At 42.8% G+C, this 26110-nt stretch overlaps 1 protein-coding gene and 1 long non-coding RNA gene across 5 annotated transcripts in view; one reads left to right on the top strand and one right to left on the bottom strand.

Annotated features, from left to right (window-relative positions):
• Positions 1-26110, top strand: part of LOC143781465 (scinderin-like) — a 54036-nt gene extending 27926 nt beyond the window's left edge. Inside the window, exons 6-16 of the mRNA XM_077268087.1 lie at positions 478-604; positions 743-831; positions 3502-3717; positions 6145-6266; positions 10594-10684; positions 11385-11555; positions 12355-12532; positions 13045-13166; positions 20708-20785; positions 22952-23012; positions 24096-26110. Coding sequence (XP_077124202.1) covers positions 478-604; positions 743-831; positions 3502-3717; positions 6145-6266; positions 10594-10684; positions 11385-11555; positions 12355-12532; positions 13045-13166; positions 20708-20785; positions 22952-23012; positions 24096-24223 — 1383 coding nt within the window. The 3' untranslated portion in view covers positions 24224-26110. The remainder of the gene's footprint in view (positions 1-477; positions 605-742; positions 832-3501; positions 3718-6144; positions 6267-10593; positions 10685-11384; positions 11556-12354; positions 12533-13044; positions 13167-20707; positions 20786-22951; positions 23013-24095) is intronic.
• LOC143781466 (uncharacterized) lies at positions 455-24354 on the bottom strand. Of its 4 annotated transcripts, none has more exons than XR_013216723.1 (3): positions 24271-24354; positions 20683-20806; positions 455-570 (listed from the first exon to the last, which is right to left on the bottom strand). It is a non-coding gene; the product is annotated as an uncharacterized LOC143781466 (long non-coding RNA). The 4 variants fall into 4 exon arrangements; XR_013216725.1 differs by lacking the exon at positions 455-570 and adding an exon at positions 10242-10355; XR_013216724.1 differs by lacking the exon at positions 455-570 and adding an exon at positions 10243-10343.

Genomic DNA, 26110 nt, shown 5'->3' with positions numbered 1-26110 from the left:
AAGCAGCCCTCAAATCATCATCAAAGAGAGGGGTAGGTTACACCCATAGTTTTCTCTATGGAGAACAGAGAGGTGGAGAAGGATAGAGAGGAGCAGAGTGAGAGGCAGTGAAACTTCTAGTGGAAATTCTAGCCAGCTTATCATAGTGCTGGATTCACAGCTACACTGCTCAGTATTGCTGAATATAGTTCTCCTGCCTATGCTGCTTCTTTTTTTGTGCTACCAAATGTAAAAAGAGAAGGAATCCTCGTTTTTGTTTGTGCTGTGTATGAGAGACATCATAGCAGATTGTCCCCACCTACTAGCTCAGAGTCAACTGCAAATTAGAGATCGAGCCTCCCAGGGATGAGAAATGCAGGATGCAAGTCATATAATGGCCAGAAATAGTGATTTCTCATGTGCAAACAAAACACTTTATTCTGAAAAGTTTCTTAGTTATCTCTTAAATGTGTGAGCAATACGTCTCTTATATTACAGGTGTCAGATGAAACTGGATCCATGCAAATAACCACAGTATCAGAGGAAAGTCCGTTCTCCAAGTCCATGCTGCTGACTGAGGAATGTTTCATCCTGTATGGAGGAGACAAGATCTTTGTTTGGAAAGGTAAATAAAAAAAAAAATAGATAATAATAAAAAAATAATAATAACAATATTATTATTGTTATAATTATTAATAATAAATAAAAATATTATTCTCTGCCCACAGTGATTAAGCTTTAAAAAAATCAATATTTTTTTTAGGCAAAAAGTCAAATAAGGAGGAGAAAAAGATGGCTCTGAAGACAGCAGAAGATTATCTAAAAAAGATGAATTATGCAGCCAACACTCAGGTATTAAATGGAATGTATAATCATAGAGTGACCATACCAAGTTTTAACTTTAAGCAGATTTTTGTTTCTTCTAACATCATATATAACATTAGAAGAAAAAAAAATCTGCTAAAAATTAAAACTTGGTATAAATTATAGGTCACTCTATGGTCATACATTCCATGTATATATATATGTATATATATATATATATATATATATATATATATTCATGCAATTTTCTCTGTGGTCACACATGTAGATGTGAGTCTTTGCTGCAGGACAGGTATCTCTCAGGCATTTATATATCGATATTTGCAAGTAGAGAGGTAATTAGCGACACAGTTCCCATAGGTTCCACAAATGCTGTGCTTACATAGATCCGAAACACAGAAGTTACTGTAGAATAAGACTTTACTAGATTATTATTATTATTATTATTATTATTATTATTTATTGTTATAGCGCCATTTATTCCATGGCGCTTTACAAGTGAGGAGGGGTATACATAATAAAAACAAGTACAATAATCTTGAACAATACAAGTCATAACTGGTACAGGAGGAGAGAGGACCCTGCCCGCGAGGGCTCACAATCTACAAGGGATGGGTGAGAATACAGTAGGTGAGGGTAGAGCTGGTCATGCAGCGGTTTGGTCGATCGGTGGTTACTGCAGGTTGTAGGCTTGTCGGAACAGGTGGGTCTTCAGATTCTTTTTGAAGGTTTCGATGGTAGGCGAGAGTCTGATGTGTTGTGGTAGAGGGTTCCAGAGTAGGGGTGATACGCGAGAGAAATCTTGTATACGATTGTGGGAAGAGGAGATAAGAGGGGAGTAGAGAAGGAGATCTTGTGAGGATCGGAGGGTGCGTGTAGGTAAGTACCGGGAGACGAGGTCACAGGTGTATGGAGGAGACAGGTTGTGGATGGCTTTGTATGTCATCGTTAGGGTTTTGTACTGGAGTCTCTGGGCAAAGGGGAGCCAGTGAAGGGATTGACAGAGGGGAGAGGCCGGAGAATAGCGCGGGGACAGGTGGATTAGTCGGGCAGCAGAGTTTAGAATAGATTGGAGGGGTGCAAGAGTGTTTGAGGGGAGGCCACAGAGCAGGAGGTTGCAGTAGTCAAGGCGAGAGATGATGAGGGCATGGACTAGGGTTTTTGCAGATTCTTGGTTGAGGAATGTACGGATTCGTGAAATATTTTTGAGTTGAAGTCGGCAGGAAGTGGAAAGGGCTTGGATATGTGGTTTGAAGGAGAGATCAGCGTCAAGGATAACCCCGAGGCAGCGAGCTTGTGGGACTGGGGAGAGTGTGCAGCCATTTACTGTAATGGATAGGTTCATTGGGGGGGTCGCGTGAGATGGGGGAAAGATGATGAATTCTGTTTTGTCCATGTTAAGTTTTAGAAATCTAGCGGAGAAGAAGGATGATATAGCGGATAGACGTTGAGGGATTCTGGTTAGTAGGGAGGTGATATCTGGTCCAGAGATGTAGATCTGTGTGTCATCAGCATAGAGGTGATACTGATCTATGAGCTGTGCCAGGCCAAAGGTGTAAATGGAGAAGAGCAGGGGCCCAAGGACTGAACCTTGTGGGACTCCGACAGATAGGGGGCGAGGTGAGGAGGTGGTGTGTGAGTGGGAGACACTGAATGTCCGGTCTGTTAGGTATGATGAGATCCAGGATAGGGCCAAGTCTGTGATGCCAAGGGATGAGAGGATCTGTAATAATAGGGAATGGTCCACTGTGTCAAAGGCAGCCGACAGGTCGAGGAGGAGGAGAACAGAGTAGTGTCGCTTGCTCTTGGCGGTTAAGAGGTCATTGGTGACCTTAGTTAGGGCAGTTTCAGTGGAATGGTGTGACCGGAAGCCAGATTGTAAGCGGTCAAAGAGGGAGCAAGAAGAGAGATGGGAGGACAGTTCAAGGTAGACGCGTTGTTCCAGTAGTTTTGAGGCATAGGGGAGAAGTGATATAGGGCGATAGGTAGATACAGAGGATGGGTCAAGAGAGGGCTTTTTGAGGATAGGTGTGATGGAGGCATGTTTAAAGCTTGAGGGGAAAACACCAGTTGTTAGTGATAGGTTGAAGAGATGGGTTAGGGTTGGGATGAAGATTGTGGTGAGGTTTGGGATGAGGTGGGATGGGAGCGGGTCAAGTGCACAGGTGGTGAGATGCAATCTTGAGAGTAGAGTGGCGAGTTGATCTTCTGTAATGGTGGAGTAGTTGGTTTTGGAGGTGGAGGGTAGGGAAGTTGGGAGGAAGGGCTCTGGGGGTTGTTGACCAAAACTGTCTCTGATGTTATCAATCTTCTGCTTGAAGAATGAGGCAAAGTCTTCAGCAGAGATAAGTGGGGAGGGAGGAGGTGCTGGGGGACGGAGGAGAGAATTGAAGGTGTTGAATAACTGTTTAGGGTTGTGAGACAGGGAGGATATGAGAGATGAGAAGTAGGTTTGTTTTGCTGTGGCGAGTGTGGTCTTGAAAGTAGTGAGGGACTGTTTGAATGCGATGAAGTGGTCATTGGAGTGGGATCTTTTCCATCTGCGCTCAGCAGCCCTGGAAGCTCGCCTCAGTTCTTTGGTCAGGCTGGTGTGCCAGGGTTGTCTGTTAATTAATTAACAGATTAATGATTCTTTTTCTGCTCTATTTGTCATTTCCATTCTCATTGTTATATAAGCTCCATGTGCTCCTCTCACAGATCATAGTTCTGCCAGATGAAGGGGAGACCCCAATGTTCAAACAGTATTTCAAAGACTGGAGGGATAAAGACCAAAGTCAAGGCTTCGGGAAGGTGGTCACTAAAGGAAGAATTGCAAATATTAAGCAAGCTCCGTTTGATGCAAAATTGCTTCACAGCTCTCCAAAAATGGCTGCTCAGTACAACATGATTGACGACGGGTCAGGACAAGTTGAGGTAAATTTACGTAGGCTAAGTTATTGTAATACTACCCACTATGTACAAGAATATAACTACTATAGTACTGTCCCCTATGTACAAGAATATAACTACTATAATACTGCTCCTATGTACAAGAATATAACTACTATAATACTGCCCCCTATGTACAAGAATATAACTACTATAATACTGCCCCTATATACAAGAATATAAATACTATAATACTGCCACTATATACAAGAATATAATTACTATAATACTGCTCCTATGTACAAGAATATAACTACTATAATACTGCCCCTATGTACAAGAATATAACTACTATAATACTGCCCCTATGTACAAGGATATAACTACTATAATACTCCCCCTATGTACAAGAATATAACTACTATAATACTGCTCCTATGTACAAGAATATAACTGCTATAATACTGCCCCCTATGTACAAGAATATAACTACTATAATACTGACCCCTATGTACAAGAATATAACTACTGTAATACTGCCCCTATGTACAAGAATATAACTACTATAATACTGCTCCTATGTACAAGAATATAACTACTATAATACTGCTCCTATGTACAAGAATATAACTACTATAATACTGCTCCTATATACAAGAATATAACTACTATAATACTGCTCCTATGTACAAGAATATAACTACTATAATACTGCCCCTATATACAAGAATATAAATACTATAATACTGCCACTATATACAAGAATATAACTACTATAATACTGCTCCTATGTACAAGAATATAACTACTATAATACTGCCCCTATGTACAAGAATATAACTACTATAATACTGCCCCTATGTACAAGGATATAACTACTATAATACTCCCCCTATGTACAAGAATATAACTACTATAATACTGCTCCTATGTACAAGAATATAACTGCTATAATACTGCCCCCTATGTACAAGAATATAACTGCTATAATACTGACCCCTATGTACAAGAATATAACTACTGTAATACTGCCCCTATGTACAAGAATATAACTACTATAATACTGCTCCTATGTACAAGAATATAACTACTATAATACTGCTCCTATGTACAAGAATATAACTACTATAATACTGCCCACTATGTACAAGAATATAACTACTATAATACTGCTCCTATGTATAAGAATATAACTACTATAATACTGCTCCTATGTATAAGAATATAACTACTATAATACTGCTCCTATATACAAGAATATAACTACTATAATACTGCCCCCATGTACAAGAATATAACTACTATAATACTACTCCTATGTACAAGAATATAACTACTATAATACTGCCCCGTATATACAAGAATATAACTACTATAGTACTGTCCCCTATGTACAAGAATATAACTACTATAATACTGCTCCTATGTACAAGAATATAACTACTATAATACTGCTCCTATATACAAGAATATAACTACTATAATACTGCTCCTATGTACAAGAATATAACTACTATAATACTGCTCCTATGTACAAGAATATAACTACTATAATACTGCCCCTATGTACAAGAATATAAGTACTATAATACTGCCTCCTATGTACAAGAATATAACTACTATAATACTGCTCCTATGTACAAGAATATAACTACTATAATACTGCCCCCTATGTACAAGAATATAACTACTATAATGCTGCCCCCTATGTACAAGAATATAACTACTATAATACTGCCCCCTATGTACAAGAATATAACTACTATAATACTGCCCCCTATGTACAAGAATATAACTACTATAATACTGCCCCTATGTACAAGAATATAAGTACTATAATACTGCCCCCTATGTACAAGAATATAACTACTATAATACTGCCCCCTATGTACAAGAATATAACTACTATAATACTGCTCCTATGTACAAGAATATAACTACTATAATACTGCCCCCTATGTACAAGAATATAACTACTATAATACTGCCCCCTATGTACAAGAATATAACTACTATAATACTGCCCCCTATGTACAAGAATATAACTACTATAATACTGCCCCCTATGTACAAGAATATAACTACTATAATACTGCCCCCTATGTACAAGAATATAACTACTATAATACTGCCCCTATGTACAAGAATATAACTACTATAATACTGCCCCCTATGTACAAGAATATAACTACTATAATACTGCCCCCTATGTACAAGAATATAACTACTATAATACTGCCCCCTATGTACAAGAATATAACTACTATAATACTGCCCTCTATGTACAAGAATATAACTACTATAATACTGCCCCCTATGTACAAGAATATAACCACTATAATACTACCCCTATGTACAAGAATATAACTACTATAATACTGCTCCTATGTACAAGAACATAACTACTATAATACTGCCCTTTATGTAAAGGTGTTTAACTACTTTGCAGTGAATATATTTTTTTTCTTGAAGATTTGGCGAGTTGAATCCACTGGTAGAGTCGCAGTGGATCTTGAAACTTATGGACAATTCTATGGTGGGGATTGTTACATAATTTTGTACACTTCTGCTAAAGGAACAGTGCTTTATACCTGGTGAGTAGAAAAGGCGAAAACACAATTTTTGACTTATCTCCTTTGTATACCAGACCAATGCCGAAACCCCATAACCTCCCTATCCAACATCACTGAAGGGGGGCTTAATTGTCTCCTCTCCAAATCGCATCTCACCACCTGTGCACTCGACCCCATCCCATCCCACCTCCTCCCCAACCTCACCACCACACTTATCCCATCCCTAACCCACCTCTTCAACCTATCACTAACTTCTGGCACCTTTCCTTCTGCATTCAAACATGCCACAATCACGCCTATCCTTAAAAAGCCAACCCTCGACCCAACTGCTATGTCCAGCTATCGCCCAATATCGCTGCTCCCATTCGCTTCCAAACTCCCTGGAGCAGCACGTCCACTCTGAACTTCCCTCCCACCTCTCATCTAACTTGTTCGACAATCTACAATCTGGTTTTCGCCCCCATCACTCAACTGAGACTGCCCTGACCAAAATCACTAACGACCTACTTACCGCCAAAGCTACTGGACAACACTCTGTACTACTCCTTCTAGACCTGTCCTCTGCTTTCGACACAGTTGACCACTGCCTCCTACTAAAGATCCTCTCCTCCTTTGGCATCAAAGACCTCGCCCTATCCTGGATCTCCTCATACCTTTCCAGCCGCACATTCAGCATCTCCCTCTCCCACACTACCTCCTCATCCCACCCTCTCTCTGTTGGAGTCCCCCAAGGCTCTGTTCTAGGACCCCTACTCTTCTCAGTCTATACACTTGGCCTGGGACAACTCACAAAGTCCCATGGATTCCAGTACCACCTCTATGCTGATGACACTCAGATCTACCTCTCTGGCCCAGACGTCACCGCTCTGCTGTCCAGAATCCCAGAGTGCCTATCAGCCATATCCTCCTTCTTCACCTCTCACTTCCTCAAACTCAATGTGGACAAATCTGAACTCATCATCTTTCCTCCATCCCACAGATTTTCCATACCTGATCTATCTATCACCATTAATGACATCACGCTTTCCCCCGTACCGGTAGTCTGCTGGCTCGGAGTAACCTTCGACTCTGCCCTGTCCTTCAAACTGCACATCCAAGCTCTGTCCACCTCCTGTCACCTCCAGCTCAAAAATATCTCCAGAATCCGTCCTTTCCTCAACCTTCAATCTACTAAAATGCTTGAGCATGCCCTCATCATCTCCCGCCTTGACTACTGCAACATCCTTTTCTGCGGCCTCCCTGCTAACACCCTTGCACCTCTCCAGTCCATCCTTAACTCTGCTGCCCGACTAATTCATCTCTCTCCTCGCTACTCCACCGCTTCCCCCCTCTGCAAATCTCTTCACTGGCTCCCATTCCCTCAGCGTATTCAGTTCAAATTACTAATACTGACCTACAAAGCCTTCCATAACCTGTCTCCTCCATATATCTCTGAACTAATCTCCCGATATCTTCCCTCACGTAATCTCCGGTCCTCCCAAGACCTCCTTCTCTCCTCCACACTTATTCGCTCCTGATCCAATCGCCTCCAAGACTTCTCCCGAATATCCCCCATCCTCTGGAATTCTTTGCCCCAACACGTCCGACTATCAACCACATTCGGATCCTTCAGACGGAATCTGAAAACTCATCTCTTCAGGAAAGCCTACAGCCTGCACTGACCACGCTGCTGTTATGACCTGGTAGTTAAGAGGCCACACCGATATGACCTGGTGGCTAAAAGGCAACATGGGACGAGCTCTGAGGAGGTGGTATCTCTACTACCGCAATCCCTAATCCTAACAGCAACACTAGTAATAGCCGTGGGATGTTCCTGACTCTCCCTAGACACCTCTTCACAGCCTAAGAATTAACTACCCCTAAAGAAGGAAATAGAAAGCTATGTTGCCTCAGAGAAAATCCCAAAAGGAAAGATAGCCCCCCACAAATATTGACTGTGAGTGGAGAGGGAAATGACATACACAGAAATGAAATCAGTTTTCAGCAAAGGAGGCCAATACTAAACTTGATAGACAGAGAGAAAAGGATACTGTGCGGTCAGTATTAAAAACTACAAAAATCCACGCAGAGTTTACAAAAAATGAACTCCACACCGACTCACGGTTTGGAGGGGCAAATCTGCTTCCCAGAGCTTCCAGCTAGCCTGAATATCACATAGTGACAAGCTGGACAAAAAGAGACATATTTGCAAAGCAATAATGTCCAAAACAAATGGACGAACAAGAACTAGCAGAACTTACCTTTTGCTGACAAGAACAGGCCATATGAGAAATGCAAGGAGAGAACCAAATCCAACCTAAGAACATTGACAGCTGGCATGAACTAAAGCCCAGAGCAGGTTTAAATAACAAACCCAGGCAAGGCGATCAGTGATGGCAGCTGCTACAGCTACCTAACGGAGCAGCAGTTCCACTCGAAACCACCAGAGGGAGCCCAAGGGCAGAACTTACAAAAATACCATTAGCAACCACAGGAGGGAGCTCCAGAACGGAATTCACAACACGCTGCCTCCTCATCACTACCGAAGCTACCGCCTCATCAACACCGGAGCTCCTGCAACCCCCAACCTATTGTCTCCTTCCCCACCATCCTGTAGAATGTAAGCCTGCAAGGGCAGGGTCCTCGCCCCTCTGTATCAGTCTGTAATTGTTAGTTTACTGTACGCGTTATCTGTAACTTGTATGTAACCCCTTCTCATGTACAGCACCATGGAATCAATGGTGCTATATAAATAAATAATAATAATAATAATCTCCCTCCCAAAAAAACCCCCAAAACCATATTTTAAGACCAAGCAATTTTTGCAGTTTTTATTGTCATGCCTTTCTTATCGTTCCATTGATGCTGCTGTATAAGGGCTTATTTTCATTAGTTGGATTTTTCCCTTTTCAGAAAATCCCTAAAAACAAAATAAAGAAAAAAACACATTGCTCTTTACTCACCCTTCACGGTCCACTGGTGATTATTTGCCACTGCTCCCAGGATCTGATATTAGCTGCAGCGTTGATTTCATGTCAACAGAGCTGCAGCCAATCACTCAGTGCAGACGCTCTATGCTGGGTGTTATTTCTACAGGGGCAAAGCTGGTGAGATCACTGATTGGTTGCTGCTCTACCAATGTGTCGTCAGACAATACCGCACACCAGGAGCCATGGTGGAGACTCAATGCTGGACCTGGAGAGCGCGAGTAAAGCACAGTTTATTTATCTTGTTAATTTTTTTTAACAATCTGTGCCTACGGAAAAAGATTTTCTGAAAGGTGACAACCCCTTTAACCATTTGATAGAACCCCTTTAAACTCTTTAAAATGGGTGGGGTAAGTAAGTAGAAACAGAAATTCCAACATTATTTGCAGTTTTTTTTCTTCTTTAAAGCTGACAGAGGGTTAATGTTGTGAGTTTTCCTTTTGTTAACCTTTAAGTTATGCTCACCTTTGGCATTTTTTCAGCTTTTTTTTAATACGGCACGCAGCATTTCTCCTCCAAACACTCTTTTTGGTGCAAAAATGCTGCATGTGAACTTAGGCCAAGTTGTATTGCTGAGTATTTGTGGCATTTCTGATGCTACAGATTTTCTGCAATAATTTGCTTCATTAGTTTACTTGCATTTCCTCATTGTGTTTTGGAGAGTGTTTCTTTTTTTTTTTTGCTTTTTTTTTTACTTATGAATTCTCCTCAACTCATTAAAATCTGTGGGGAAAATAAATCACAAATTTACGGCAAGAGGAATTAAGTTACTGATTTAAAGAAAAAAAGCCCTGCAGGTCAGTTTACTCTATGCAAAAAAAAGTTATGTAGGGATGAAATTTCTAGAAATCTCATCCACTTTGCCAAAACTTTAAGATGCTGCAGTTCTTTTTGTGCACAAAAAAAATATGTAGCATCAAAATGAACTAAATTCTCATGGTGGCGATTTAAAAGTTTAGAGTTTTTTTTTTACCTTCAACTTTGATGTTAGGGTTTTGTCAAGAGAAAAATCCTGTTCTCCGCCCGTTGCCTGCATTCTTACACTTGACCAGCAGAGGTCGGTATGTGCAGCGGTCAGAGGTCGGTATGGTGCAGTGTGTGGCCGTAGCTGCAGCAAACTGTGTCTGGGATCCTAGGAGAAGACCTAGAGTCTACAGTTCAGTTGTATTTCAATAGATAGGCTCAACTTCACCTTTTCCTGCAAAACACAAGACCTCGTAGGGTGATGGGGGTGGAAGGAGTAAAGAAACGTATGGCTCTTAGGTGTAGGCGGGAAGGGGAGGCATCCACTAACCATCAAATTATTTTCCCTATAATCCGCCATTTATCCGGATTAATGGATTTCCTCTTTGTTATAGATCTGATATGTTTGTTCCTTTCAGGCAGGGGAATCATTCGACAAAGGACGAGATCATGGCGTCCGCCTTCCTCACAGTGCAGCTGGATCGCTCCATGAAGGCCGGAGCCACTCACGTCAGTACCGCACCGATCCCGGGGGCATATCACCGCGGACTTTCATCTATTACGTCTCCGGCTTTTCTACAATTTGTTTTTGCCGCTATATCATCCTTCACTTCATCTCCGACTGATAATAACATCGGGACGAATAATTATTAATCCTCTGTTATTTTTCTGCTCGTTTCCAGTATTTTATTACTTTGCTTCCCCCTAATATTGAGACCTTCTATAGATTCACGTTTGGTTACTTTTAGTTCTGGATTCGGCAGCATTTTTTGCACAAACTTTGAATCCACAGACGTCATAAATGTCTACGGTCGTCAGCACCCCGCCGCGTTCCTGCATTTGACTTATCTGTTTGTTCTATTAAAAAAAAAGTTTCCATTGTTACATTTGTGTTTACATAACATGTAACAGAAGAAACCACAACCGTATTAAAAGGCGCACAAGTCTGTTTTGATCCGTTTTTTTACAGGATGCAAAAAACTCAGTCTGCTGCGCCTTTTCATCCTTTTTATAAAAAACGGATTACATTTATTTTATAAAACATTTCAGTCTATGGAAAGCAGATGTAAATATATTGTCACGTGTTTACAACCGTTTTTTTTTTTGTTCCAACTCTTCCAGACGTGGACAATTTTAATTTTTGTGTTTTCGTTTTTTCATCCCTTTCTAGGGTCATACATTTTTTTTTTATTTTTCTTTGTTTTTCTAGACTCGCGTCTCTCAGGGGAAGGAGCCTCCACATCTTCTGGCCATATTCAAAGACAAGCCGCTGATTGTCTTCAAGGACGGCACATCCAGGAAGAGCGGTCAGGCTCCTCCGCGCCCCATCCGGCTCTTCCAAGTCAGAAAGAACATAGGATCGATCACGAGGATAAATGAGGTAAAGAAGATGTTAATGGAACATCCCAGTAGAAAGTACAGGAGTTGTCCTATTCTGGTGCCATGCGGTGTTGGTCTTCGGTAAGGAAGGGGGGCCTTAACTGTCCCTGGAACTGGGACCCTAACTATCCCTGTTCTGGGGGTACTCTTGAAGGTAGAGAGGCCTGAGTCTCCTTACTATGCTCCTGTTAAACCCTGGTCTGTCCCCTCCCCAACCGCATGACGCATGGGACAAAAATGTAAGGTAAACAAGATACAAAGACAAAGCAGGAATAACAGAAGAAACAAACATAGAAACACTCACCAAAGTTAAGGAGGTATATAGTGAAGAATAGGAATGTACCAACCAAATGGGAGTAGGAAAATTCAGCACAGAGTCTCCAAGGAGCTAGGAAGCAAAGCTTTTACTGGCAAGGAAGAGAAGGTCTGGCCAGGTTTTATAGAGAGAAGTAATGACCAGATCAGAAGCAGCTGAAAATGGAGCTTCTGACCAGCATAGAAAGGGTCTTAATGTCTTCAGCACCAAAGTAAACTAAATCCATTTAATATGGGACACAAACACACAGGCTAAATGGAAGATCTGCGATTCACAATAAGTAGTGATCTTCTTACCCAAGAACCCAAGGTCTCCCAGGAGGACGTGACACACTCTGGACAACTGGGGCTTATATGAAGACGCTGAGCTTGTAGGAACTGAAGGAGTTGTATTTAGTAGATTTATTTATTTTTATGGGAATGATGTTTTTTAGTGATTTCACAGATCGGACTCCAGAATAAAGTGCGCCCTTGTGTATGTGCAGGTTGATGCTGACGCCCGCGCGCTCAACGCCAACGATGCTTTTGTGCTGAAATTCCCAAATGACTCGGCCATTATGTGGATTGGAAAAGGAGCAAATGTGGAGGAAATCAAAGGCGCGGAATATCTGGTGACAACTATGAAGTGGAAAGGAACAAAAGTGGAAGAAGGCAAAGAGCCAGGTACGAGATCAATCAGCAGATGCTCGTCATCATTATGTACATGTCCTTGCCACAAACGTCACATAAAATCACTGGCCACAGATGCCACCAGATATTGCTCGACACAGAAACTGCTATACATTGTCTGCCAGAAATGCCACCAATTCCTGTATTTCTTGCCGTAGATGCACCATACAAAGCCTTCTACAGGCGTCAACATACATTGGCTCCCACAGATATGATTTAAGATCTAAGCTCCAAATCTCCCACATAGTCATAAACTTACATAAAAGCCTTTCTGGCTGCCTGCTGTCACCACTAGGGGGCGCTCCCGGCACATACAGTCCACTACCTCCCACTGATGCAGCATGCGCCCCCTAGTGGTGGGTGTCAGCAGCTTTACAGGAGACTGAGATGTCCGGGACAATCCAGGAAACAAACATTCAGTTCTCATATGAATTCACGATCATTTTGGATTTCTCTGATCTCTGACTGCACAGATTATAATCTTTTAAACGTCGCTCTATTATCAGACATTTTCTGGACAACTCTGGGCGGTAAGAAGGAATATCAGACGTCTCCTCTCCTTGAAACCCAACTGGAAGATCACCCACCAAAACTGTATGGATGCTCCAATAGAACCGGGAGATTTCTGGTAAATATTCTGATTCTTCATATGTTTCATAGAATTAAAAAGTGTTCCCATTATGCCATCCTTTAATAGGATGTGATAGGAGGGGTCCTACATGTGAGACCCATCCCTGTTAGCCAGTGCTATAGTAATTTTATTTATATAGCGCCAACATATTCCGCAGCACTTTACATTATAGAGGGGACTTGTACAGACAATAGACATTACAGGATAACATAAATCACAGATCAAAACAGATACCAGGAGGAATGAGGGCCCTGCTCGCAAGCTTACAACCTATGAGGAAAAGGGGAGACACGAGAGGTGGGTGGTAACAATTGCTTTCGTTGTTCGGACCAGCCATAGTGTAAGGCTCGGGTGTTCATGTAAAGCTGCATGAACCAGTTATCGGCCTAAATATGTAACAGTACAGATACAGCGGGCTATTAACTGCATAAAGTGTATGAGAACATGATGCGAGGAACCTGATTATGGTTGAAGTTTTTTGAATGGGCCACACAGCGATAGTTAGGTTAATGCGTTGAGGCGGTAGGCCAGACTGAACAAATACATTTTTAGGGAACGCTTAAAGCTGTGGTGATTGGGGATTAATCATATTAACCTGGTGTCACAGGGTCCTTCTCCGATATCACACAATGAACAGAGCTAGAGTATAGTAAACAATTCCAAGACCTTTATTTAGGCAAAAATACGAAAGGTCCATATACGATCCACCACACAAAGGATAAAAAATAGTCCAGAACACGAATGCAGTTCAGTAACAGGATAAAAGTCCAACAATCCAGCATAGAGGATAACAGTCCATATTCCCTTCTTTCTCTCTCTGACGTGCTGTCTTCACATCATGGTTCCACACAGGATCTGATTTCCCCCCAGCTCCTGTCCTCTCCTTATGTCCAGGAGTAGTCAGACAGGTTGGGGTGGTTTTCAGGCCTCCCACACCTGACAAATGTGCCTGGTGGATTAAGGCACTATAGGGGGTCATTGATTCAACAAGCTAGTTCAATATGTCATTAGCATATTAGCAAACAGGTTTATTCACTGACCCTGTGGAGAGATAACAGTACAGGAATGTGGGGGCTGATATCAGATGGCAAATAACAGCAATTCATCAATTGGCAAATAACTCATCCTACAAGAGAACACCATGATAATCAGTAAAATATAAATATACACAAAAATGATACCCACATAACATATCACACCATCACACCTGGGTAGTGCATTCCAAAGAAATGGCACAGCATGTGAAAAGTCTTGGAGACTGGAGTGGGAGGTTCTGATTATTGAGGATGCTAACCTGAGGTCATTAGTGGAGCGGAGGGCACGGGTAGGGTGATAGACTGAGACCAGAGAGGAGATGTAGGGTGGTGCTGAGCCATGGAGTGGTTTGTGGATGAGGGTAGTAGTTTTGTACTGGATTCTGGAGTGGATGGGTAGCCAGTGTAATGACTGGCACAAGGTAGAGGCATCGGTGTAACGGTTGGTGAGGAATATGATCCTGGCAGCAGCTGTTGTGAATTCCGTTCTCGGGCTCCCTCCTGTGGTCGTGAATGGTACTTTGGTGAGTTCTGTCCTTGGACACCCTCTGGTGGCTTTAAGTGGAACTGCTGATCTTTGAGGTTGGCTTTCTCAGCTGCCCTCGTTTATTCCTGCTGCTGACTTCCCTATTTAACTCTGCCCAGGTCGTTAATTCATGCCAGCTGTCAATGTCTCAGTACTGGTTCAGATCTCTCTTGGATTTCTCTGATGACCTGTCTACTCCAGCAGAAGCTAAGTCCTTGCTAGTCCATTTGCTGTTCATTGGTTTTTGAATATATTTCTCAGTACATGTTATGTTTTTGTCCAGCTTGCTATTATATTTCCTTGCTAGCTGGAAGCTCTGGGGGTGCAGAGCTGCACCTCCACACCGTGAGTCGGTGTGGAGGTCTTTTTGCACACTCTGCGTGGTTTTTTTGTAGTTTTTAATACTGACTGCATAGTTCCCTTTCCTATCCTCTGTCTGTCTAGAAGTTTAGAAAGTGGTCTGTGCTTACACAATGGAATGAGTGTGCCCTGGCAGCAATTTTCAGAAAGGGTCTTTCTGAAGCCCTTAAGGATGTTATGGTGGGGTTCCCCACGCCTGCTGGTCTGAGTGAATCAATGTCTTTGGCCATTCAGATTGATCGGCGTTTGCGCGAGCGCAAAGTTGTGCACCATTTGGCGGTGTCCTCTGAGCAAAGGCCTGAGCCTATGCAATGTGATAGGACTTTGACCAGAGCTGAACGGCAAGAACACAGACGTCAGAATGGGCTGTGTTTTTACTGTGGTGACTCTTCTCATGCTATCTCTGATTGTCCTAAGCGCACTAAGAGGTTCGCTAGGTCTGTCACCATTAGTACTGTGCAGCCTAAATTTCTCTTATCTGTTACTCTGATTTGCTCATTGTCGTCCTACTCTGTTATGGCATTTGTGGATTCTGGCGCTGCTCTGAATTTGATGGACTTGGAGTTTGCCAGATGCTGTGGTTTTTTCTTGGAGCCTTTGCAGATTCCTATTCCCTTAAGGGGGAATTGATGCTACGCCTTTGGCCAAGAATAAACCTCAGTACTGGACTCAGCTGACCATGTGCATGGCTCCCGCACATCAGGAAAATATTCGCTTTTTGGTGTTGCATAATTTGCATGATGTTGTCGTGTTGGGTTTGCCATGGTTACAGGTTCATAATCCAGTACTGGATTGGAAATCAATGTCTGTGTCTAGTTGGGGTTGTCAAGGGATACATACTGATGTTCCTTTGATGTCAATTTCTTCTTCCACTCCTTCTGAAATTCCTGAGTTTTTGTCGGATTACCAGGATGTATTTGAGGAGCCCAAGTCCAGTGCCCTACCTCCTCATAGGGACTGTGATTGCGCTATTAATTTGATTCCTGGTAGTAAGTTCCCTAAGGGCCGACTGTTTAATTTATCTGTGCCAGAACATGCCGCTATGCGGAGTTTTGTAAAGGAGTCCTTGGAGAAAGGGCATATTCGCCCGTCTTCGTCACCGTTGGGAGCAGGGTTCTTTTTTGTGGCCAAGAAGGATGGCTCTCTGAGACCCTGTATAGATTACAGCCTTCTCAATAAAATCACGGTCAAATTTCAGTACCCTTTGCCTCTGTTGTCTGATTTGTTTGCTCGGATTAAGGGGGCTAGTTGGTTTACCAAGATTGATCTTCGAGGGGCGTATAATCTTGTGCGTATTAAACAGGGCGATGAATGGAAAACAGCATTTAATACGCCCGAGGGCCATTTTGAGTACCTGGTGATGCCATTCGGGCTTTCTAATGCCCCATCTGTGTTTCAGTCCTTTATGCACGACATCTTCCGGAAGTATCTGGATAGGTTCATGATTGTATATTTGGATGATATTTTGGTCTTTTCGGATGATTGGGAGTCCCATGTGAGGCAGGTCAGGATGGTGTTCCAGGTCCTTCGTGCTAATGCGTTGTTTGTGAAGGGGTCTAAATGCCTCTTTGGAGTTCAGAAGGTTTCCTTTTTGGGCTTCATTTTTTCCCCTTCTACTATCGAGATGGACCCTGTTAAAGTTCAGGCCATTTATGATTGGACTCAACCTACATCTGTGAAGAGTCTTCAGAAGTTCCTGGGCTTTGCTAATTTTTATCGTCGCTTCATCGCTAATTTTTTAGTGTGGTTAAGCCTTTGACTGATTTGACGAAGAAAGGCGCTGATGTAGTGAACTGGTCCCCTGCGGCCGTTGAGGCTTTTCAGGAGCTTAAACGTCGTTTTACTTCGGCCCCTGTGTTGCGTCAGCCAGATGTTTTGCTCCCTTTTCAGGTCGAGGTTGATGCTTCTGAGATTGGGGCAGGGGCTGTTTTGTCTCAGAGAAGTTCTGATGGCTTTTGATGAAGCCCTGTGCTTTCTTTTCTAGAAAGTTTTCGCCTGCTGAGCGTAATTATGATGTCGGCAATCGGGAGTTGTTGGCTATGAAGTGGGCATTTGAGGAGTGGCGACATTGGCTTGAGGGAGCCAAACATCGCGTGGTGGTCTTGACTGATCACAAGAATCTGACTTACCTCGAGTCCGCCAAGAGGTTGAATCCTAGACAGGCTCGATGGTCACTGTTTTTCTCCAGTTTCGATTTTGTGGTCTCATACCTTCCGGGATCTAAGAATGTGAAGGCTGATGCCCTTTCTAGGAGTTTTTTGCCTGATTCTCCAGGAGTCTCTGAGCCGGCTGGTATTCTCAGAGAGGGGGTGGTTTTGTCTGCCATCTCCCCTGATTTGCGGCGGGTGCTGCAGGAGTTTCAGGCTGATAGACCTGACCGCTGTCCTGTGGAGAAACTGTTTGTCCCTGATAGATGGACTAGTAGGGTTATTTCTGAGGTTCATTGTTCAGTATTGGCTGGTCATCCTGAGATTTTTGGTACCAGAGATTTGGTTGCTAGGTCCTTTTGGTGGCCTTCCTTGTCACGGGATGTGCTTTCTTTTGTGCAGTCCTGTGGGACTTGTGCCCGGGCCAAACCTTGCTGTTCTCGTGCCAGTGGGTTGCTTTTGCCTTTGCCTGTCCCGAAGAGGCCCTGGACGCATATTTCCATGGATTTCATTTCTGATCTTCCTGTCTCTCAAAGGATGTCTGTCATCTGGGTGGTTTGTGATCGGTTGTCTAAGATGGTCCATTTGGTACCCTTGCCTAAATTGCCTTCCTCCTCTGATTTGGTTCCATTATTTTTTCAGCATGTGATTCGTTTGCATGGCATTCCGGAGAACATTGTGTCGGACAGAGGTTCCCAGTTTGTTTCTAGGTTTTGGCGGTCCTTTTGTGCTAAGATGGGCATTGATTTGTCTTTTTCTTCAGCGTTCCATCCTCAGACAAATGGCCAAACCGAACGAACTAATCAGACCTTGGAGACCTATCTGAGATGCTTTGTCTCTGCTGAACAGGATGATTGGGTGACCTTCTTGCCATTGGCCGAGTTTGCCCTTAATAATCGGGCTAGTTCTGCCTTTTTTTTGTAATTCTGGTTTTCATCCTCGTTTTTCTTCAGGGCAGGTTGAGCCTTCTGACTGTCCTGGTGTGGATTCTATAGTGGACAGGTTGCAGCAAATTTGGACTCACGTGATGGACAATTTGACGTTGTCTCAGGAGAAGGCGCAACGTTTCGCTAACCGCCGTCGCTGTGTTGGTCCCCGACTTCGTGTTGGGGATTTGGTTTGGTTGTCTTCTCGTTTTGTTCCTATGAAGGTTTCTTCTCCTAAGTTCAAGCCTCGTTTCATTGGTCCTTATAAGATTTCTGAAGTTATCAATCCTGTGTCATTTCGTTTGGCCCTTCCAGCTTCTTTTGCCATCCATAATGTGTTCCATAGGTCGTTGTTGCGGAGATATGTGGCGCCTATGGTTCCTTCCGTTGATCCTCCTGCTCCGGTGTTGGTTGAGGGGGAGTTGGAGTATGTGGTGGAGAAGATTTTGGATTCTCGTGTTTCGAGACGGAAGCTTCAGTACCTGGTTAAATGGAAGGGCTATGGTCAGGAGGATAATTCCTGGGTTGTTGCCTCCGATGTCCATGCTGCCGATTTGGTTCGTGCCTTTCATGTGGCTCGTCCTGATCGGCCTGGGGGCTCTGGTAAGGGTTCGGTGACCCCTCCTCAAGGGGGGGTACTGTTGTGAATTCCGTTCTCGGGCTCCCTCCTGTGGTCGTGAATGGTACTTTGGTGAGTTCTGTCCTTGGACACCCTCTGGTGGCTTTAAGTGGAACTGCTGATCTTTGAGGTTGGCTTTCTCAGCTGCCCTCGTTTATTCCTGCTGCTGGCTTCCCTATTTAACTCTGCCCAGGTCGTTAATTCATGCCAGCTGTCAATGTCTCAGTACTGGTTCAGATCTCTCTTGGATTTCTCTGATGACCTGTCTACTCCAGCAGAAGCTAAGTCCTTGCTAGTCCATTTGCTGTTCATTGGTTTTTGAATATATTTCTCAGTACATGTTATGTTTTTGTCCAGCTTGCTATTATGATATTTCCTTGCTAGCTGGAAGCTCTGGGGGTGCAGAGCTGCACCTCCACACCGTGAGTCGGTGTGGAGGTCTTTTTGCACACTCTGCGTGGTTTTTTTGTAGTTTTTAATACTGACCGCATAGTTCCCTTTCCTAAGAGAAGATTCGGCCTCCTTTGCTAAAATCTGTTTCATTCCTGTGTTTGTTACTTCCTCTTAACTCACAGTCAATATTTGTGGGGGGCTACCTTACTTTGGGGAATTTCTCTGAGGCAAGGTAGGCTACTATTTCTATCTTTAGGGGTAGTTAGCTCTTAGGCTGTGAAGAGGCGTCTAGGGAGAGTTAGGTACGCTCCACGGCTATTTCTAGTGTGTGTGATAGGATTAGGGATTAGGATTAGGGATTGCGGTCAGTAGAGTTACCACTACCTCAGAGCTTGTCCCAGGTTTTTCCATTTTAACCATCAGGTCATTTCGGGTGCTCCTAACCACCAGGTCCATAACAAGCAGCATTCAGGACAGATTGGCGCGTGGAGGGTTTGGTAAGAGGGAGGCCGATTAGTAGAGAGTTACAATAGTCCAGACGAGAATGAATAAGTGAGACAGTAAGAGTTTTTGCAGAGTCGAAAGTAAGAAAAGGGCGAATTCTAGAAATGTTTTTGAGATGCAGATAAGAAGAGCGAGCCAGTGATCGAATATGGGGGGTGAACGAAAGCTCAGAATCACGGATGACCCCAATGCAGCGGGCATGTTGCTTTGGAGTAATGGTGGAACACGGAGATGGCAATGTCAGGCAAAGGTAGGTTAGTAGAGGGAGAGAACACGAGGAAGTCAGTTTTAGACAGGTTCAGTTTCAGATAGATGGAGGACATGATGTTAGAGACAGCGGTAAGACAATCACTGGTGTTTTCTAAAAAGTCAGGCGTGATATCAGGAGAAGTGTATAATTGGGTGTCATCAGCATAGAGATGGTACTGGAAACCAAACCTACTGATTGTTTGTCCAATAGGGGCAGTATACAAAGAGAAGAGGAGGGGGCCTAGGACTGATCCTTGAGGAACCCCAACAGTAAGGGGAAGGTGAGAGGAGGAGGAACCAGCAAAACATACAGTGAAAGAGCAGAGAGATAGGAGGAGAACCAGGAGAGAACGATGTCCTTAAGGCCGATGGAGCAGAGCATAGTGAGGAGGAGCTGAAGGTCCACAGTGTCGAATGCTGCGAAGAGATCCAAGAGAATGCAAGTTTTGTTACAAGTTTTCCCAATACTGTTAAAACAATGAAGCGGGAACATGGCAAAGTGGAGGGGTGTGACTTATAGTATAGAAGCGTGCCTTAAAATGTGACCCCATATGCCTAAATTGCACCCAAATTTTAGTCTCAATATAATCTAACCTGCCAAGACGTAAAGATGAGCAAAAACCTTTGGTAACTAGTATTATCACCATACAATGTACTATACTGGCTGTACAGAGTATTTCAGGAATGAGATTGTATAAGGGGAGTGGGTGCATCTGGCTACTTTGTGGCAATGTCTATATTAACCCTGTGATCACCTCTCTCCTCCATGGTGCCTGGTAGGTTGAAGAAGTTCCCGGGGAGTTCACACAAGAAGACCTGGCCGAGGATGACGTCATGATGCTGGACACCTGGGAGCAGGTAATCTCGCCTATCACCTGGCTGAAATGGGATTGGTTACCGTATTATTGGATACTCTGGATTATAGAACACTATGTGATAAGAGCCTTACTTGAGATATTCAAGAAGTAATAAAAACTCTGAAGGGTTCTGTGATCACTTAGTTCATGCAGAAACAGAACATGTAACAGAAGCCCCCACCTACCATACAGTATATCCACTGTGTGCAGAATTATTAGGCAAGTTGTATTTTAGAGGATTATTTTTTTATTATTGATCAACAACTATGTTCTCAATCAACCCAAAAGACTCATAAATATCAAAGCTTAATATTTTTGGAAGTTGGAGTGGTTTTTTTTAGATTTGTCCATCTTAGGAGGATATCTGTTTGTGCAGGTAACTATTACTGTGCAGAATTATTAGGCAACTTAATAAAAACCAAATATATTCCCATCTCACTTGTTTATTTTCACCAGGTAAACCAATATAACTGCACAAAATTTAGAAATAAACATTTCTGACATGCAAAAAAAAAATAAAAAAAAAATTAGTGACCAATATAGCCACCTTTCTTTATGATGACACTCGGCAGCCTCCATCCATAGATTCTGTCAGTTGCTTGATCTGTTTACGATGAACATTGCGTGCAGCAGCCACCACAGCCTCCAGACACTGTTCCGAGAGGTGGACTGTTTTCCCTCCCTGTAGATCTCACATTTTATGAGGGACCACATGTTCTCTATGGGGTTCAGATCAGGTGAACAAGGGGGCCATGTCATTATTTTTCCTTCTTTGAGACCTTTACTGGCCAGCCACGCTGTGGAGTAGTTGGAGGCATGTGATGGAGCATTGTCCTGCATGAAAATCATGTTTTTCTTGAACGATACCGACTTCTTCCTGTACCACTGCTTGAAGAAGTTGTCTTCCAGAAACTGGCAGTAGGTCTGGGAGTTGAGCTTCACTCCATCCTCAACCCGAAAAGATCTCACAAGTTCATCTTTGATGATCCCAGCCCATACCAGTACCCCATCTCCACCTTGCTGGCGTCTGAGTCGGAGTGGAGCTCTCTGCCCTTTTACTGATCCAGCCTCTGGCCCATCCATCCGGCATATCAAGAGTCACTCTCATTTCATCAGTCCATAAAACCTTTGAAAAGTCAGTCTTAAGATATTTCTTGGCCCAGTCTTGACGTTTTATCTTAGGTTTCTTGCTTGAAGGTGGTCGTTTTTCAGCCTTCCCTACCTTGGCCGTGTCCCTGAGTATCGCACACCTTGTGCTTTTTGTTACTCCAGTAACGTTGCACCTCTGAAATATGGCAAAACTGGTGGCAAATGGCATCTTGGCGGCTTCACGCTCGATTTTCCTCAATTCATGGGCAGTTATTTTGCGCCTTTTTTGCCCAACACGCTTCTTGCGACCCTGTTAGCTATTTGCCATGAAACGCTTGATTGTTCGGTGATCACGCTTCAAAAGTTTGGCAATGTCAAGACTGCTGCATCCCTCTGCAAGACATCTCATAATTTTGGAATTTTCAGAGCCGTCAAATCTCTCTTCTGACCCATTTTGCCAAAGGAAAGGAAGTTGCCTAATAATTAAGCACACCTTATATAGGGTTTTGCCGTCATTAGACAACACCCCTCCTCATTACAGAGATACCCATCACCTGATTTACTTAACTGATAGTTGGCTCTCAGCCTGAACAGCTTGGAGTAGGACAACATGTATAAAAAGTATCATGTGATCAAAATACAACTTGCCTAATAATTCTGTACACAGTGTACATAATTTATAATGTTAGTTCCTCTGGGCCCCTCAGTCATCACGGGGCAGCTGTAGCCTTTTTGCCCCTTATAGCTGCATCCTACATTAAAGTCTCAATCCCCATATCACAGCATCAATAAAGACAATTATGGTAGATTTTTTGTGACTCCCTTATCACCTACATTTAAAAGTATGGAACCCACAAAAAGATCAGTTCCATTGGCGTTCTCAGGGTTGTCCTATCCTGGACCTCGTGGGCTTCATTATCTATTAAGATGCTGGACCATCTTGAGAATCTTCTTGTGTTCCAGTCCATGGACCTCTTCCCTGTCCTCTCTATCTTCTGACCGGTCTGTAGTTGCTCAGTAGAAAAGGACCACCAGTCCTGATTATCTTATACACATCATTCTTTGCAATGTTTTATAGATATTTTTGTGGATTGGAATCGATTCCAATGACGTAGAGAAGAAGGAATCACTGGTGGCAGGTGAGTCTGTCTCTTTGGTCAGCAGTTGTCTTCTCCAACTACACCATCATGGTGGCCATTCAGTGGCCATACTCATCAGGTGCTTTAATCTTGGATGAAGATCTACACCATTATATTTATGGGAACAAACCTGGAATGAAAGTTTTTTGAATGATCTGGTCAAAAATATCATGGCTAAAGGTTAATGGATTGATCTAATATAGATCTACCACTACAAAGGCAGCTGTCCTCACCAGGAACTAATCTCCTCCACATTCCCTGGAGAAGCTGCAGTCTACAGATTTTTTCTACGACTTGTTATTATATATTGAACTCACTGGGAAAACATTGGGTACATGTTTGCAAAAAGTCATTGAGACCATGTCTATCTAGGGTCTCTTGCTCGGCAATCCCTCTTTAGTGGGGTGCTTAGCTATAGACCCTTCTGGTGGGGCTAGTTTTTAGGACATCAACCATTTGCCTAAAGCTTGTCATCTCCAACATGAAGCCAAGGGCAGTTAGGGCATGCTAGGAGAACGCCTGTACATAGGGGGGCAATTCACATTGCTCCATATTTGATTTTGAAAGCCAATATGCTCCCTATGAGGGAACATATTGTATTTTGTTTTAAGTAGGACACAACCAGCAAAAGTTGATAGGTACTCTCAACCACTGCAAACTTAAAGAGTTTATCCAGTTACTATAGGGGGGATATGTTCAAGATCCTCGTCTCTTGGCCTGAGTGGTGAATGGTTACTGTATAAGAGTGCCTCTCACTCTGGAGGACCTGTCTTGCATTCTATAGACATCCTATTGATTTCAGTGGACACGGTGTAATACCTACTTCCCTCCTGTAGAGGCAGTGCAGGGAATTTGAACACTTACTACCAGATTTTCTCCCAGCAAACCTCTGACTGCTCAGAGTTCAAATAGAAAATACATTTTTTGTGATCAGATTATTTCTTAGGGAAAAATATGGACTGTTCAAAATAGAGAAATCCTTTAATAGCCAGTTTACAACTCCCTTTCTGGTCCTCGCTTGTTTATTACATCACTATGCTCTTTTTTTTCTTGATTCATCTGACTGACATATTTTGGTTATAGCCAAACGATATCTGGAGAGTGATCCATCAGGAAGAGACAAAAACATCCCCATCACCGTCATCAAGCAAGGACACGAGCCGCCTACGTTCACCGGCTGGTTTTTGGCTTGGGATTCCAAAAAATGGTAAAACAGTAAAAGGACAAATTACCTGGACATTTTGGACAAATTATATACCTCATCCATCAAGATCTTTTGCTGTAATAATGAAGGTTGGGATCATCCGTGGTTCCCCCGGCTCATTCCTCCTATTGATGGAATGTTCGAATTGTAACATTCTAAGCGGTTGCTAAGCAACAGATTCATTGTATTCATTTTAAAGAGGCATCTGGCAAAAGCATTTATCACCTTTATACCAGATTCGTGATCATTATTAGTTTGGTGGGGGTCCGGCGGCTGGGACCTTCACCAATAATAGTGATCAGTGGTTAGCTGTATCTTACTAAATGCCATCCATGATCTTTGCTGTTTAGCTGCCGTTAAACTTAGGGTTCGTTTACAAAGATTCACTTTGTCCAAGCTGTTGGATGGAGAGGGAGGGCACATAATGGACCACCATGTCACTCAGACTCTATACAGTTGGTTTGGGGAACTAGTGTATCTCCAACAATTGTGGGGGCTCTAGAGGTCATACCCCACCTTCACCACAACAGATAAACCACTACCAATAAAATATTTATATCCCAACCAGTAGATAGGTAATCAATTATTTTGGCTACAATAATACCCATTTAATTATACAACCCTTGCAATAACACTATGTTGGGTCTATCATGGTGCTCACCCCAACTGGGTATCTCTGTAGAATGATAAACATCAAGATCTGCCTCTTGGTCCACCTAGGACTCGCCAGTTATTGGGAAACAACTACAACTCCCATCTGGTGACCACAACTCTTAACTTGGTGCTTTGCAAAGACAAAAAAAGTATTATATCAGTTTTGGACCTTATCGTAATGAAGTCGATTTCCTGCCTCCTTTAGTCAATAATTTGGGGACAGGGAAGGGCTTACATTTTTTAATCTTTCTAAGTCGTCTTCAATGGAGGGAAGACAATGGACTCACAGTTCTAAAAAAAAAAACCTGGAACTGTTGTTCATTGGAGAATGTAACTTTTGTCATTATGATTGGAGATGCACACAGATATTAGGAATAGAATTTTTGATGGCTGAGAATGTCCTGGAGTGATGTCAAAGCTGTGTTTTCTCTCTTCTTTTAGCATTCAGTTGGTGATTGTGATCCATAATCCAGGGGGTACAGTAATTGTAGAATGATCCCCCTCCATTTCATCTCACAGCATTATTTGCATATCTCCATGCAGCTGCATCCCCCTCCTATCCTCCCCTCATTTATAAAGAGGCTGCAGGAATCAAAAGATCATACAATGGAAGAAAGTCGTCACTTGTTCCCTTATAGTATATAACCTAAAATTGAATCTATTGTAGGATTGATTTGCTACATCTATCGCTTATTTATCCAAATTGCAAACAGCCCCCGTGTGCCACTTACAACCTTGGCGTCTTCCTATGGGGATTAGAGACCTTGAGGTCCTATCAAGTTCCAGGGTAAGGTCTGTTTGACAACAACCCCTGCATCCCCTATAGATACGACCTTGCTTTTACCAACAGGTTATGTACGTGTGACCTGTGTATCTCACAGCTCGGGGATATCAGTGATACAAATGACGGTCACAGAGCAGTAAAGCAATAACCACCTGTAATTATTGATTCTTAATCAGCCATGCTGATAATTACCAGGATCATGAATACTATATATTTGGTGTATACAAAAGATTACAGTAAATGCAAATCTTGCCATGTGCATTATAGGTGTTGGAACTTCCTTTTATTGTACAGCAGAGTTCCAGGGGTCGTCCGCTGCCTGACGAGGCGCATACACAGATAATAGAGGACGTGCCCCTCTCTATCCTGCCTAATGCATAGGAGCCGAGTTGTCATCATGTCAAGGAACACGAGAAATAAAATGCAAATAAAATTATTTTTAAAGCATAAAATGAA

The sequence above is a fragment of the Ranitomeya variabilis genome, chromosome 6 (assembly GCF_051348905.1).
Source record: "Ranitomeya variabilis isolate aRanVar5 chromosome 6, aRanVar5.hap1, whole genome shotgun sequence".
Lineage (NCBI taxonomy): Eukaryota > Metazoa > Chordata > Amphibia > Anura > Dendrobatidae > Ranitomeya > Ranitomeya variabilis.
This window is presented reverse-complemented; position numbering and strand designations above follow the sequence as displayed.